General features: G+C 61.1%; 1 protein-coding gene across 8 annotated transcripts in view; it reads right to left on the bottom strand.

Moving 5' to 3' along the window:
• The window catches only part of MYRF (myelin regulatory factor), a 35,926-nt gene that overhangs the window by 5,960 nt on the left and 15,822 nt on the right, over positions 1-14,144 (bottom strand). For 2 of the 8 annotated variants that reach the window (XM_019036482.3, XM_019036483.3), the window contains exons 4-22: positions 13,224-13,285; positions 12,020-12,299; positions 10,780-11,030; positions 10,578-10,701; positions 8,369-8,564; positions 6,410-6,486; positions 6,110-6,220; positions 5,665-5,755; positions 5,079-5,279; positions 4,698-4,809; positions 4,039-4,148; positions 3,110-3,270; positions 2,963-3,035; positions 2,603-2,691; positions 2,243-2,311; positions 1,740-1,820; positions 1,487-1,575; positions 1,202-1,393; positions 707-958 (exon numbers count right to left, since the gene is read on the bottom strand). In XM_019036482.3, the coding sequence (XP_018892027.2) occupies positions 707-958; positions 1,202-1,393; positions 1,487-1,575; positions 1,740-1,820; positions 2,243-2,311; positions 2,603-2,691; positions 2,963-3,035; positions 3,110-3,270; positions 4,039-4,148; positions 4,698-4,809; positions 5,079-5,279; positions 5,665-5,755; positions 6,110-6,220; positions 6,410-6,486; positions 8,369-8,564; positions 10,578-10,701; positions 10,780-11,030; positions 12,020-12,299; positions 13,224-13,285 (2,621 nt within the window). The remainder of the gene's footprint in view (positions 1-706; positions 959-1,201; positions 1,394-1,486; positions 1,576-1,739; positions 1,821-2,242; positions 2,312-2,602; positions 2,692-2,962; positions 3,036-3,109; positions 3,271-4,038; positions 4,149-4,697; positions 4,810-5,078; positions 5,280-5,664; positions 5,756-6,109; positions 6,221-6,409; positions 6,487-8,368; positions 8,565-10,577; positions 10,702-10,779; positions 11,031-12,019; positions 12,300-13,223; positions 13,286-14,144) is intronic. The other 6 variants (XM_004051316.4, XM_019036484.3, XM_019036485.3 and 3 more) reach the window with 3 other exon arrangements.

The raw sequence follows: 14,144 nt of genomic DNA, 5'->3' as shown, positions 1-14,144 counted from the left end.
CACCCCCAGTCCCCTGTACAGAGCCAGCCACAGAGTGGCAGGCAGTTCAGTAAATGGGTGCCTGGCAAACATCTCCCCCATGGGGTTCCCCCATCACATTGAATTTCCATCTCTGTAAGCCACATTTTCCAGGCTTTCTTTTTCTTGAAGCCACAAAATCCATCAAATGAAAGTTGGTGAGAGCAGAGCTGCCTGGTTGAAGCCAGGAAGCCTCCCAGCCTCCCCTTCAACCCCCAGGGCAGCCCCCAGGGTACCTCAGAGGAACCCAGTTTGAAAACTACAATAAAAGGTTCTGTAGCTTTGTTAAAACCAAAGATCCAAGGTTTGGGAAACAGTAGGGGAGACCCAGTATAGCACCCTCCTGGTGCTGGCATGGTGAAGGAGGAGCCAGGCTCGGGATCAAATACAAGCCCTGCCTCGGAGGGGCTGTATAACCCTGGGCAGGTCACTTCACCTTAGTCTCCATCCCATTTCTTCAGCTGAACAACAGGAACAACAATTCCTTTCTTGCAGGAGTGCTGTGAGGACTAAATGGGATGATCTATGTAAGGCTGCAGGCCTGATTCCTGATCCTTATTCTGTGCTCAGCAAACGTCTATTGACTGACAAGTCTGAACCCAGACAGTCACATGACTGGGCTGAGGTGGGCCCTGGCCAGTGAGCCTTGTCAGGCTGGGCTGGGTAGTGTCAGGGGTGCAGCAAGTACCTGACTGGCCCTGGGCCCAGGTGGGCTCAGCAGGGCCCACGCTGGACTGGAGGGCCCCTCGGCGGGCCCGGCCATGGAAACCAAGGCTGGGACTGTTCTTGGCTTTGCCCTGCCCCCCAGGGAAGGGGACTGCAGGGCTGGCCAGAGGCTCCAGACTCTTGTGATGCTTGGAGTGGCCAATGCCATTGACTGAAAGACCCCAGGACTTGGCTCTGATGTTGGTGACTGGCAGAAGGGCCATCTGGCTGGGGCCTGTGGATAGAACCAGGCACAGGCTAAGAAGCGGGAAGCTGGCTGCTTCCTGTCCAGCTGTCTCTAGGGCCCCACAAGACTGAGTGAACCCCATGTGTCTCTTGGTCCTCTCAGGGGAACTTCCCAGTCATTGTCCAGAGCCTCGTTCTAGGCTCCAGGAGACCCTCCCACCAATGAGTATTTGGGCCTTTCTCTCTACGCAGGTAGCCCCCGCCCCAAGCCCCAGCCCACAGAAAGCCTTACCTGAGCGGTTGGTGCTGGGGCTGGGACTTGGGCTGAGAACATGGCCAGGGTTAAAGCTGGGGCCAAGACTAGGACCAGTGGTAGGGTTGGTGGTGGGTGAGGAACAGCAGATGACAGGGCAGGGGTGGCTGGAACACATGTCCAAGGTGCGGACAGCAGAACCTGGGGCCGAGCTGGTGAGGCTGGTGGTCACTGAGGAGGCCAGAGGCTGTATGAGCCGGAGAAGCCCCGAAGACAGAACATAGCAACCTCCCTGTCCTACCCCAGACCTGCCCAGACACGCACCCAGCAGCAAAGAGGTCTGTATGCCTGGTAGCCCAGTGGTCACGGGGGACTGTCGGAGCTGCGTGGTCCCAAAGCTCTGGCTGGACCTGCTGGGGAAGGATGGGCTGAGCTCAGAGGGGCTGGGAGAGCTTGAGGGGAGAGGGCCTGACAGTCCTGGAGAGGCAGGAGGGCAGGAAGAGGCAGAGAGGGAGGGGAGGGAGGCAGGAAGAGGGGCAGCAGGAGCCAGAGGAGAGGGGCGCTGGTCAGCACGTACCATGGGCACAAGGCCTCACTCCCCCCAGGGGGCTGGGGCCGGAGCAGGGCCAGGAGACAGGAAGTGGACACGGCAAAAGAGCTAAGGGGCAGCAAAAAGGCAAAGGGTGAGACAGGCAAAGGGGAAGAGAGAGAGAAGACACAGTCAGAGGTGGCCCCAGGAGCTGGGGGTGACAGTGGGCTCACAGAGCCCAAGGCCCTGCCCTGGCCCTCCTTCCTCCTACCCCATGTTCCAACCCCAGCCCCTCAGACAGCTCTGACTCGCAGGCCCAGCTACCTGGAGGGGCACTAAACAGGCCAGACAGAAACAGCAGCATCAGCAGGGACTGGGAAAGGCTGCCCACCCTCCAAGGAGGCCCTCCCTGGACCCCCACAGCACCCCAGCAGGCTGAGAGGCTAAGGATGAACTCTTTTAGAGAAGACAGTCTCATGGCTCTCTGACCTGGGACTGCCCACCAAAGCCCCACCTGGCCTGGCAGCTTGGCTTGGCCTCCAGGAACCTACCCATCAGTGTCTACCAGGTCCTCCTCTGTGCGCAGGCTCAGCACGTACAGTGTGGACATGGACACCACGCTGGAGCCACAGAAAAGGGTGACCGTTAGAGCTGGAGCCACCATCCAGTGCCCTCTCTCTAGGACAAGGCTGTGGTCCTTGCTCCTGAGGCGGGGCTCCCAGGTGATGCCTGCAAAATGGGTCACCCCAGAGGGGAAGAGGCAGAAAGGCCCACCTCACCGAGACCTCAGCTGCCTGATCTCCCAAGCTACATCCTCCTCTTCCCCTAGGCCTGAGCCCATGGGCAGCTGACTCCACTGGGCAGCTCCACTCCCCTAGTCAGCCACCATGAGAGCCCAGGGGACAAGTCACCTGAAGGCCATGACCACCACCAGGGCAATGATGGTTCCCTGCAGGAAGCGCTGGCTGATGCAGGCCTGGTCCGGAACCACGGACGATGACTGAGGACCAAGAGGAAAAGTGCAAATGCAAAGAGGGCCAGGCTGAGGCTGTCCCCAGTGGGCTCTGCTGGAGGTCGGAGGAGCAGTTAAGGGGGTGCCCCATTTCCCCGAGGGCAAAGGGAGAAGAAAGAGAAACGGGGCTGGGAGGGCTACAGAGTCACAAGGAGAGGGAAGCACCAGAGGCAGTGAGGCTGGAGAACTGCAAGCCAGAAAGGGAGGCCACAAGGGGGGCCCCCTTTCCAACCTGCCTGCCATCCCTGCTCACCCTTACCTTGCTGGCCACCTTAGGGGGCCTCTTCTTGTGGGGGACGCTGCCCGCCCGACTGAACTGGCTCCCTGCATGGCTGCAGCAAGAGGGCCAGGATCAGGGGTGTCCCTGGGAAGAAGGGTCTCACCTTCCCCCACCCCGCACCCCTACCTGAAGGCGCCCGAGCTGCCGGTGGACTTGAGGCTGTCGAGCCGCCGCAGCTTGGCCAGCTTGTGGCTCCAGCGCTCCAGCTCATCAATGCGCGTCTCCAGGTTGTCTGTCAGCTTGCACAGCTCCTTCACGGCCCCTACGTTCTCCATGAAGATGCGCTCCTGCCATGGGCCATGGGCCATGGGCCAACACAGAGGGCCCAGTCAGCCCCGGGAGCCCCAGGCTGCCAGACATCAGGGGGCAGGAGGGGCGGCCACTGTCCTTGGCCACTGGGAGGCCCTCAAAGCCTCCCTACCTGGGTGGGCCCCTCCAATCCAGCCTCGGCTCCCACAGCTCCTGTGCCTGTCTCCGAGCAACACCTCCACCTCTGCACCTTCACCTGGGCTGTCCCACCTGCCTGAATGGCCCTCCCCACTCCCTGCCAGAGCTCTCCTCTCCTAAGCCTGAAGGCTGCAGCCCCAGGATCTGCCCCTCGGATGACTGGTGTCTCAGATGTCAGCACTTCACTATTCAGCTGGGGTGGAGACCTATTACATGCCTCCTTGGCGCCCAGACTCAGGACAGGTAAGTGACAAACGTCATCCTCACAATAAACCACGTATTTCAGCCTGGAGGTAACCATACGAGGATGTCTGTGCAGTTCTATTACCGCCCTCATTTTACTGGGGGTGGAAGGCCATGGCCCTCCGCAGGGTTTCTCTTGCCCTTGATCACACAGGCTCCAGGGGCCAAATCCCTACCCACTCATCTCCTTGAACACTCACCCCTTCCCTGTGGGGTGCAGAGGGCGCTCTGGAGGCAGCATGAGAGCCGAGGGTGCTCCTGCCTCTGCTCTGCAGTGCCCCCCAGTATCTATGGAGGTGATGAGTGTCCCCCAGCTGGCTCCCCCCCTTGCCTCTGGGCTCCCTCCCATTCCCCCACCCACAGACCTTGTTCACCACCAGGAAGTTCTCTATGGTTTTCCCATTGGCAAAGACCATGTCTCCGGTGTCTTTCACAGCCTCAGGCAAGATCTCCTTCACCTCCTGAGCGATGACACCTGGGGGCAGAGGACAAGCCAAAGATGGGTTAGGGGGGGTGGTAAAGGGCTACTCACAGCTTTGTAATGTACGGTGGGAGCAAGATTGGAGAGGGTAAAGTTCTGGAACCCAGAGATTTGTATTCCAAGGAGCCCTGGAGCAGGGAGATCCCAAGAACCAGTGTTCACAGGATTGCAATTCCAGGGCTCAGGTGTAAGGTTCCTGGGCTGGGGTGGGGCGGATTCCTGGGGGTAAGGATCCCAGGGAGAGTGGGTAGTATTCTGGCAGGTTAAAGGTAGGATTCATCTAGCGCGAAGGACGAGGGTCCCTGGGCCATGATTCTCGGATTTCCACTGACAATGGGGCGAGGTTCCGGGGACCTGGAGAGATGCGATTTTCCAAGGTCTGAGGGGCGGGACTTCTAGAAGGCACGATTCCCAGGGGCGCAGTTCCGGGAGTCAAGAGGAGGGGTTTCTGGGAGTAGGATTTCCAGGTGACAGGGGGCAAGGTCACTGAGGCCCGAGGTTTCTGGGTTTCCGGACCCCAGTCCGCACCAGCCCGGTCCCTACCTGTCTCTGGCGCGGTGGCCTCGATGCCCGCGCTGGCGGCGAACTCGGGCTTGTATCTGTAGTGCACCAGCCGCATGCGCGAGATCCTCTTCAATTGCTCGGTGGTGTCCACCTGCGGGGAGCCAGGCCCGGGAATGAACCCCTCCTGCGGCCGTCCCGGAGCAGGCCCCGGAGCCCAGGAGGGCGGCAGCCTGGAGGCTGCAGTGTGGAGAGGAGACCCCACCACTGGAGTCGTTAGATCGGGATTCGAGGCCAGCCTCCCTCCCTTCCTTCCCCCGCAGCTCCGCCTTTCCGCGTACTCACGCCCCCTCCCCAGGAGCCCCGCCCGCGCGGCCCGCTCCAGCCTCTGGACCCGCCCGGCCCCCACAGCCCTGTCCCCACCTCCTGCACGTGTTCCTTGGCGCGCAGGTCGGAGGGGTGCATAAGCGAGCCCATGACCTTGACATTCCCGTGCACAACCAGCGCCTCATCCGGCCGGTCTGTGTTGATGCCCACGCGGCCGTGGTGGAAGACGGTGTCGGGCACCTGTGCCCGCTGCCACAACACATCGCTGTCGCTCTCGAACTGGCCTGGGTTGGAGGCCTACCGCGAGTTGGGGCTGGATCAGTCCTGGGGGATAGGGAGGGGACCTGCAGGGCCCTGGGAGCAGGGGAAACTCCACAGCAGCCCCTCCCCTTCCAGCCAGGGTTTCTCACTGCACCAAGCCCAACTTGAACTGTCCCTCCCATTGTGACAACTTTTTGTCACTTGTGGGATCCCAGAAGCTACCAGGCTTCGTCCACCTCCCTGCTTTACTGTGGAGACCCTGCAGCCCAGAGAGGGTGGGAGCTTTGCCTAAGGCCACACAGCCAGTGCCTAGCAGGATGAGCATGCCCACTCCTGACTCTCAGTACCCGGGTACTTCTGCTTGCTGTTTCTCCCAGTCCTGGGGAGGGCTGTCTACGCCCTGGGAGGAGGTGGCCCTCACCCGCACAATGATGCGCTCTGAGATCTGGGCGGCCAGCGTGTAGTTCTGGTTCTGTGCATGAGCCTGGAGGGCCACCACCAGCATGAAGTACCTGGGACACACAGGGGTCTCAGAAGTACTCATGGCCTGCCCCCGCCCCCAGGGCCACCCTTTCCCTGGCCAGATGCATGTTCATCTCACCCCCTCCTACAGAGGAGGAACCCAAGCCTCCACCAGGGGGCAGAAATTCCCCAGGGCCCACAGCAAGAAGCCAGGGCTGTTTCTCAACCCAGAAGCCAGGCTTCTGCTCTTCCCATCCTTAAGTCAATGAAGGGCTCTAAATCTCAGGTCTCTCATCTGTGAAATGGCTCAGCCTGTAGGACTCTGTGCCTGGTGTGCCACCCAGGGCGGTGTCTTCCTGCCTCAGAAATGGAGGGGCTCCGGGGCAGGGCCCCCACCTGCTCACCTCTGGTCAGGGTTGGGCTTGCCCTTCTTACGCATGTTGTTAGCGGTGGTCTCGCTGAAGTGCAGCCGCCCCACAGTCACCTTCGTGACCTGCTCAGGGGGCAGATTGACCCTGCAGAGGAGAGGCAGGGTGCTCAGGGGGCAGGGAGGGAGGCTGCAAGAGCCATGCCACTGAGGGGCACCCAGGCCAGCAACGTATGTGAGGCGGACACCCTGGGTACCTCCCTGGCCCCTCCATTCCCAAGCCAGCTTTAGTTGTGGACCCTTCTAGGTACCACCCCCAACAGGGTCAGACACTCACGTGACCGGGTTGAAGGGCCGCTTGCTCCGGTCTGACTGGGACTGCTCGATGTTAATGGACTGGTTCAGGGCCTCCAGCTGTGGGGAGTGAAGCCAGTGGCACCTCGGGACAGGGCTACCCAGCTGGTCCTGCCCTCCTGCCCCCTCTCAGCCAGGCCTGGCCCAACTAGAGCTCACCAGGAAACAGGGCAGCACCCAGCCCTCAGCCGCGATTCCCACAAGCTCAGATGCCTTCTGCATGGTCACACCCCCCCACACCCTACTTCACACCCACACCCTCCTCACCCCTCACAGCATACCACTCCCCCAACTTCTGCAAAGCTACGCATGCAGTCACTCCCCAAACACCCACACCCCCATTCCACACCCACATGCTCCCCCCACCTCTGCATGTATGCACTCACACACAGACACACACACACACTCACAGCCCCACCCTCCCTCATGTCCATACCCACACACCTCACAGCAGCCTCCAAGCCCATCCACTTGCACCTAGGCCCACTCACTCCCCAGATCCTCTCCATACCCACATCTCCTCTACTCCTCCACGTGCACTGGCAGAGCCATGCCAAGGTACCATGCCTGGCTCACTCATGACACCGAAGCCGACAGACCCAGCCATGCCCCCAGGGAGCTCATAGACTCAAAATCAGCCACTACTGGGGTTGTGCTGTGGTGCCTCCCAATGGATCTTAGGAGAGGGGCCCCTGGGGAGGGGACCAGCATGGAGTCTGCCTGGAGAGGAGGGATGGGTGTTGGGAAGGGCATCCAAGGCAAAGGGAGCCACAGGGTGGAGGGCGGGGGCTGCGATGGTACCACAAGTGGCAAAGCTGGAGCGGAGGGCAGGGCCCCCAAGGCCCCCATGGTGCAGCTTGGAAGCCGGGGCTTTGCTGGGAGGACACTGGGGGCCTTGGAAGGATAGGGAGTGCTGTGGCCCCCTGAGTCTCAAGTGGGGCAGGAGTTGGGGGTCCCAGCTGCTGTGGACATTCCGACAAGGAAGGGAGGTAACCCAGACCAGGGGATGGACAGGAAAGAGGCGAGGACCGGACCAGGTAGAGGGATCTTCCAGGGCAATAGCAAGGCCAGATGCATGATGAGGTTGGGGAAAGAGGGCCCTGACCCAGATTTGCGGCTCAGGTAACCAAGGCCCTGCGCCCCATTCCCTGAGAGGGGAGCCCAGGGTGGGAGGCAAGTGTGCAGGGAGTTTAGTTTGGGACCTGGAGCTGAGGCACCTGGTAGAGGGCCCAGGAGATGGGTCTTGACTGGGGTTGCAGACTTGGGAATCACAGGCTGGAGCAGGAAACGGGGCGAGAGGGAGGCAGGGAGGCAAGGAGGCACAGAGTCAGGGTAAGGTGCCCAACGAGAGGGAAGCAGGCTGAGGAGTCTAACGTTTAAGGGGCAGGCACAGGGCGAAAGGGAGGCAGGGAGGCAGGTTGATGAGCCCAACAAGAGGGAGGCAGGCGCAGGGCGAGGGGGAGGCAGGCTGAGGGGCAGGCACAGGGATAAAAGGCGGGAGGGCGGGGTGGCAGTAGCAGGGGGGGAGTTTACACACACATAACCACACACACGCACACAGATGCTTGCTTTTTTTTTTTTTTGAGATGAAGTCCCGCTCTGTTGCCAGGCTGGAGTGCAGTGGCGTGATCTCAGCCCCCTACAACCTCCGCCTCCCGGGTTCAGAGGATTTTCCTGCCTGCCTCAGCCTCCCAAGTAGCTGAGATTACAGGCCCGTACCACCACGCCTGGCTAATTTTTGTATTTTTAGTATAGATAGGGTTTCACCATGTTTGCCAGGCTGGTCTTGATCTCCTGACCTCAAGTGATCTGCCCGACTCCCAAAGTGCTGGGATTACAGGCGCGAGCCACAGCATCCAGCCAACGCTTGCTTTTTCTGGGGTCTTTCAGTGCCCCCAAAGGGCCCTCCTGCCCTCCCTTCCTTGCTGAGCCCCAAACTTGCCTTCACTCCGTGCAGCTTCAGATAGAAGCAGTCGAGGGGCTTGAGGCCCTCGGGCGTCTTGACGTACTTGGGCTCACCCAGCATGCCGATGTACACTGTCACCTGGAAGTGGTTCTTCTTCTGGCACACAAAGGCGTCGTCGCCCACCGAAAAGTTGAAGCCCTTGTCCGCATCCACGCGGTAGGTGAGCATGGGCCTGGGGGGGCGGGTGAGGGCACTCCCCTGAGGCCCCAGAGCCGGGCCTGGAACATTGGTTCCTCCCACCTGCTGGGTTCCAAAACCATTTCCCACACCACACCCCTGCATCCTCAAACCACCAATGCGGCTGCCCCCACTCCTGAGAAATGGAAACTGAGTCCCGGAAAGGATTCTAGTACAGGGCTGCAAACCCCTCAGACAACATTCTCTCCTATACCCCATGCCTTAGGCCACCGCCCTGCCCTGGTGATGGGGGAAGCAGGGCCAGACCCTGAGGCCCACCAGACGGGAGGGAACTCCTGAGCGGGGGAGGGCTTGACTGCCCTCCCCACACTCGGCTCCTTCCCAGAAGGCTGCCTGAAGCCCCCTCACTCACCCGAGAGGGACTGTGTCTGCAGAGCCTCACAGCTCCTGACAGCTAGTTGCCCTGGAAACGGTGGAACCAGGCGCCCGCTCTGCTGCAGACCCAGCCCCTGCCCACCGGCTTGCTCAAGCCCCCAGATGCCCTCATTCCCACTCCCTCCTCATTCCTACTCCCTCCGTCTGCCCGGGGAGGGAAGGGGCACTCCTGGACTCTCCCTCAGACTCAGCCTCAGTTTGCCCATCTGTTGCTGGGTTTAGTGTCCCATGTTTGGCCCCTTTGAGACACCTCTAGTTGACAGTAAAAAGAGCAACTGGGCCAGGTGCGGTGGCTTACGCCTGTAATCCCAGCACTTTGGGAGGCCAAGGCAGGCAGATCATGAGGTCAAGAGTTTGAGACCAGCCTGGCCAACATGGTGAAACCCCGCCTCTACTAAAAATACAAAAATCAGCCGCCTGTAGTCCCAGCTACTTGGGAGGCTGAGGCAGGAGAATCGCTTGAACCCAGGAGGCGGAGGTTGCAGTAAGCTGAGATCATGCCATTGCACTCCAGCCTGGGCAACAGAGCAAGACCCTGTCTCAAAAAAAAAAAAAAAAAATAGCAACTGTTGGCCTGTGGCTTAGCGCAACCTCACTCAGGTCCCCAGGCACAAGAGTGGTCACAGGAGTGCCCAGTGCTGGCCTGGAGGAAGCTGGGCAGGGAGAATGCTTCCAAACTTGTGGGAAGAGGCCTCTGGGCCTGGCCAGTGTTGCCAAAGGCCTAGGCTCACCACCTCTTCCTTCCTGGAGCTCCACCCACCTGCCTGACCTAGCAAAGCACCCAGGAAGTGCCTGGGCCACTTCCGGGGCTGCAGCTGCCAAGCTTCCTGGCCTTGGGGCCTGGGGTGGCAAGGGTGGCCCAAAGAGTATGGCAGTAAGAGTAAGGGGTTTCCTCCCCATGCCAGAGAGGCTGGAGTGCCATACGACTGCACCCCCACCTGGCAGGACTTCATGGGACCCTTCAGCCACCCCAGCAGCCAGACGCCCCCAGGCCTGGGACTGCTGGCTAAGAATTCCCCCAAAGCCTGGAGCACCCAACTCCATGCAGCTGGTCTAATCCACTGGCCCAGGCCTGGCAATATCCACAGTTACCCTGTCACCCGCCCACTGGCCTTCTGCGTGAGCCAGGGGAGTGGTCCCCACAGGGCTCCCGGCCTGCGGCCTGGAAAGATGGAGCCATCTGGGTGTTGAGGGGGTGCTAGGAATGCTCAGGCAGCCTCTGACCGGATCCTCCCCAGCCCCTCCTCCCTCCCTCTAGGGAGGGGGCTGCCGGGAGGGCCCAGCTTGGGCTCAGCTTCCGGCTACCTTCCTGGAATGCAGAGGGAGGAGGTGGGGAAGGAGGAGCCGGGGGAAAAAACACCCATCTGCCCACTTCTCCCTGACTTGGTTCCCAGCTGCCCCTCCCTGGCAGTCATCATCTTCTCAGGGAGGCCTGGGGCTGGCCTAGGAGTCAGGAGCCCTGAGTGCCAGTCCTGGCTCTTCCCTGAGCCTGTTTGCTCTTCTGTGAAATGAGTGCTCCCAGGCCCTGCTCCAGGACCTTGATGGGGTCCTGGGCTGGGGCGTCCCAAGATGGGGGCGCCTGGAGGAGTGGGGAGTGTTGTAGGGCACTCACAGCTCCTTGTAGTTAGCATCGTACAGGGTCGCCCACTTGTTCTGCTGATGGGGCTGCCACTTGATGGACTGGTAGTTGGGGTCCAGGTAGGAGCCACTGAGGCTGTCACTGTCCTGCAGGAGGCCTGGAGGGAGGGAACGCCCATGTGGGCCCTGCACCTTGGGTCCCACACCCCACCTTGAAGAGTTGGCCAGCCATGTACCTGGGGAGGGGGCACCTGGCGGGTGCCAAGGCGGTGTCTGGACACGGGCAATGCTGAGAGGCAAGGAACCAGGGCCCGGGGAGAGCGGACCCTGGGGAGGCCAGGGTGGCGATGGGGCTCGAGTGGGGTGCAGAGGCAGGGCTGTCACGGTCCCGGGCTCCTGTTTGATCATTCCATTCAGCATCTGGGCATTGAGGGTGCTGGGGGGGGATTCGGAGTGCTTCCTCTTCTTGGAGGGGTGTGTAGGGAGCCTGGGGAAACAGAAGTGTGCGCCGTGGGGGCTGGCTCTCCCCGAGCCCCTCCCACTAGGTAGTATCCACCTCTCTCCCCTCTCTAGCCTGTTTGGGCCAGGATGTGCCCCGCCCAGAGGACACCTCCTTCAGGAAGCCCTCAGGCTTTGCCTCCTCCTACTCCCCATTGCTCCGTGCTGTCATTTTCTGCTTCTATCACTCTTCGCTTCCCCCAGACTGTGGACAGGAGCCACACCTGACTTGGTGTCTCCATCATGCCCAGCAACAGGGCTGGCTCACAGAATCACAGTAATCGCTTGAGGAATGAATGAGTTTGTCCCTGTCTGCAGTGTCACACTCAAGGTCACCCTTTATAGTGGGGGCTCTATGGAGAGCAGGCCCTGTGATCAGAAACAAGCCACAGAGGGCCTGGGCCACAAAAACCAGGGAAGGGGAGCTTCCTGGGGTGGGGAGTTTAAAGGGGACTGCACGGCACTCCTTCCCCTTCTGGTTTACAAAATGTTTTGACAGCAGAACCTTCCTTTGAACTAAACCTTTCATGGAATCTCCACATGTAAAACAGATGAAAAGACAATCGTGCAGGTTGAGTCAGAGTGGGGGGCTTGGGTCTAGGAAGAAGACTCCTCAGAAACCTGAGGGTTCCATGAGACAGCTGCAAAATCACTGGGGTCTGGGTAAGAGCACAGCCCCGGGCCCAGTCCTGGCTCTGCCCCTGGCTCATGATCTGGACGGGACATTTCCCCCATCAGTTTACCTACCTGTGCCCACCAGATAAGGTAGTTGTGAGCAATTAGCCATGGCTGTAAACCCCTCAAGGTATTGCTGGGTAAACGTGTAAATATGTTACCCCCATCTGCCCTGCAGAGCCTTCTGCCCTCCCTGGATGCATCCCGGTCCCTACCTCCCTCTCTGGCCTGCCCGCCGCCCTGCCCACCCTGGTCCCTGCACCCCACCTTCCCACCCCAGGGAGCCAGCCACCCATGTCTTACTCAGCTCCGTGCTGCTGCAGGAGCTGGTGCAGCATCTGGGACTGCTGGGTGTGGTGAAGATCAGTGGGCACCAGCCCCTGCCCCATAGCAGCGTAGGGGGGGATCGGGGGCTCGGCCTTCATGTACAGATCCCGCTGCAGGACAGGGTAGTGAGGTGGGGGTGGTGGGGGTGGCGGGGGGCCTGGCAAGTGGGCTGGAGGTGGGGGTGGATGCTCCAGGCGGGAGGGCACTCCCACGTGGCACAGCGTCTCAGGGGTTATCGTGCGCAGGAGATGAGGCTCTGCAGGAGAGATGGGGGAGTGGGCATCTGAGACCAACCTCACTCAGGCTCCTGGGCACCGTCCTCCCCAAGGCAGAGTCTCCTGCTTCCACCCAGTCCTGAGCCAAGCCCGGGGGCTGCCCCCCACCTACCCTAGGTGGGAGGGCCGTTGGTCAGCCACCTACTAGAGGCCTGGGCAGGGAGGCACAAACCTGCCCAAGGAGGGGCAGCCTTTCACCTCATCCTAGCCACCTCCTGCCCCCAGGCTGGGCCAGGAGAATCCAACCCAAATCTAAAGGTCCCCCTCCGTCCCCATCTCCTCTGAGGCCTGCTCCTCCTCTGGGCCTCAGGAAGGCGTCTCCGGAGACCCCCAGCCCAGGCCTGCCCAGTGCTCCCCCCTCCGGCAGGCAGTCCCTCTTCTGGGCTCTCAGGGGCCAGCCCCCCAGCCTAAGCAGGGAGGCCCCAGCTCCCTTTGTTCCCCAGGAGGCATTCCAGGGATGTTTTTGGTAAGATAAACAGAACTCTTGACCCCAATCCGGACTGCGGGGAGCCTGCTCCCGCGGTGGTTCTGCTCTTGGCCACCTGGGGGCCAGGTCACCCCTGAGCACCCTCTAAGGTGAGGTGGGCCCGGCCTGGGAAGCCTGCACCCAGGCTGCACCCACGGCCTTCCCCAGCCACCCACTTACCGCCGAAGGGTGCGTCCATGATGGCGCAGGCGGGCAGGCGGGTGGCATCACTGCGGGGATACTTGCTCAGAGGCAGGGCCAGGCTCCCCACCCGCCCGTGGGGAAACAATAGCCAAGCGCCAGGGAGTATTTGACCAGCGATAATCTCAGCCCGTTGGGCAGCCGCTGGCCCCCTCCCTCCTCCCCTACCTCCCTGATAAGGCCGCCCCAACTACTTGCCCAAACCCTGGAGCAGGAGGGCGGTGCCCGCTGGACTCACCATTCACCTGCTGGGGGGAGTAGGCCTCGGAGCCCGAGTCTGGGGGAGAGTCCGGCAGTGTGCTGCGAGAGCCAGGGGAAGGGGCCGGGGGGTGAGCAGCTGAGCTTCTGCCTTCCAGCTGGGCAGCTTCTCTGCGTGGTAGGGTCCCACAGACCCCCAGAAGCTGGCGACACTGAGGTTTCGTCACATCCACCCTTAGGGGCATTTCTCTGCACCACCCACATTGGGGTGCCTGGCAGGGCCTGGGGCCGAATTGTGGGTAGGGGACCGCCCAGGATCCCCTCAGACCTACAGGGCACTTGGGGGGCAGTTACTAGTGTCCTTGATGATGGCACAGGGACTCAAAGACTCCCGCCCCAGACCGAGGGCCAGGCCTTCTTCTCTCTTCCTGCACCCACTGAAGCCCCACAGCTTCCTGGAAACACAGGGCCCTAGGGGGCTGGGCCTCAGGGCATTCAGCAGGTCATGGGGGGCTGCCCCACCAGAGGCAGGTGTGGACTGGGAAGGGAGCCAGCACCACCGGGCCTGGGTTTATTTTTTTCTTGCAGGTTTCACTTTTATCAGTGTTCAGGAAAAAGAACAAACTCAACCCAAGAGGTCAACACGTCCTGCGTGAACCCTGTGCTCACCCAGCAAGTGGAAGGCTGTGGCCATATGGGATCCAGCTCTTTGGCCATCCCTGGTCCCCACATCTGGAGCAACTCCCCATTCCCATGCCCAGGGAACTGCCAGAGAGGCCATGGCCCTGTAGTGGACACAGCCCTGGGGCTGGCTCCAGAGTCCCCCTGCATCCCTGTGCCAGCCACCCACCCACCTTCGGGGCCTCATGTAGAGACCTATACAACGATTCAAGAACACAGACCCTGCAGGTTTTGTGTGAATGATACAAAAACGTGTATGGGGACTCAAACCCATACTCCT

This window comes from Gorilla gorilla, chromosome 9 (genome assembly GCF_029281585.2).
Source record: "Gorilla gorilla gorilla isolate KB3781 chromosome 9, NHGRI_mGorGor1-v2.1_pri, whole genome shotgun sequence".
NCBI classification, from domain to species: domain Eukaryota; kingdom Metazoa; phylum Chordata; class Mammalia; order Primates; family Hominidae; genus Gorilla; species Gorilla gorilla.
The sequence above is the reverse complement of the archived record's forward strand: the minus strand, read 5'-3'. Positions and strand labels throughout refer to the sequence as shown.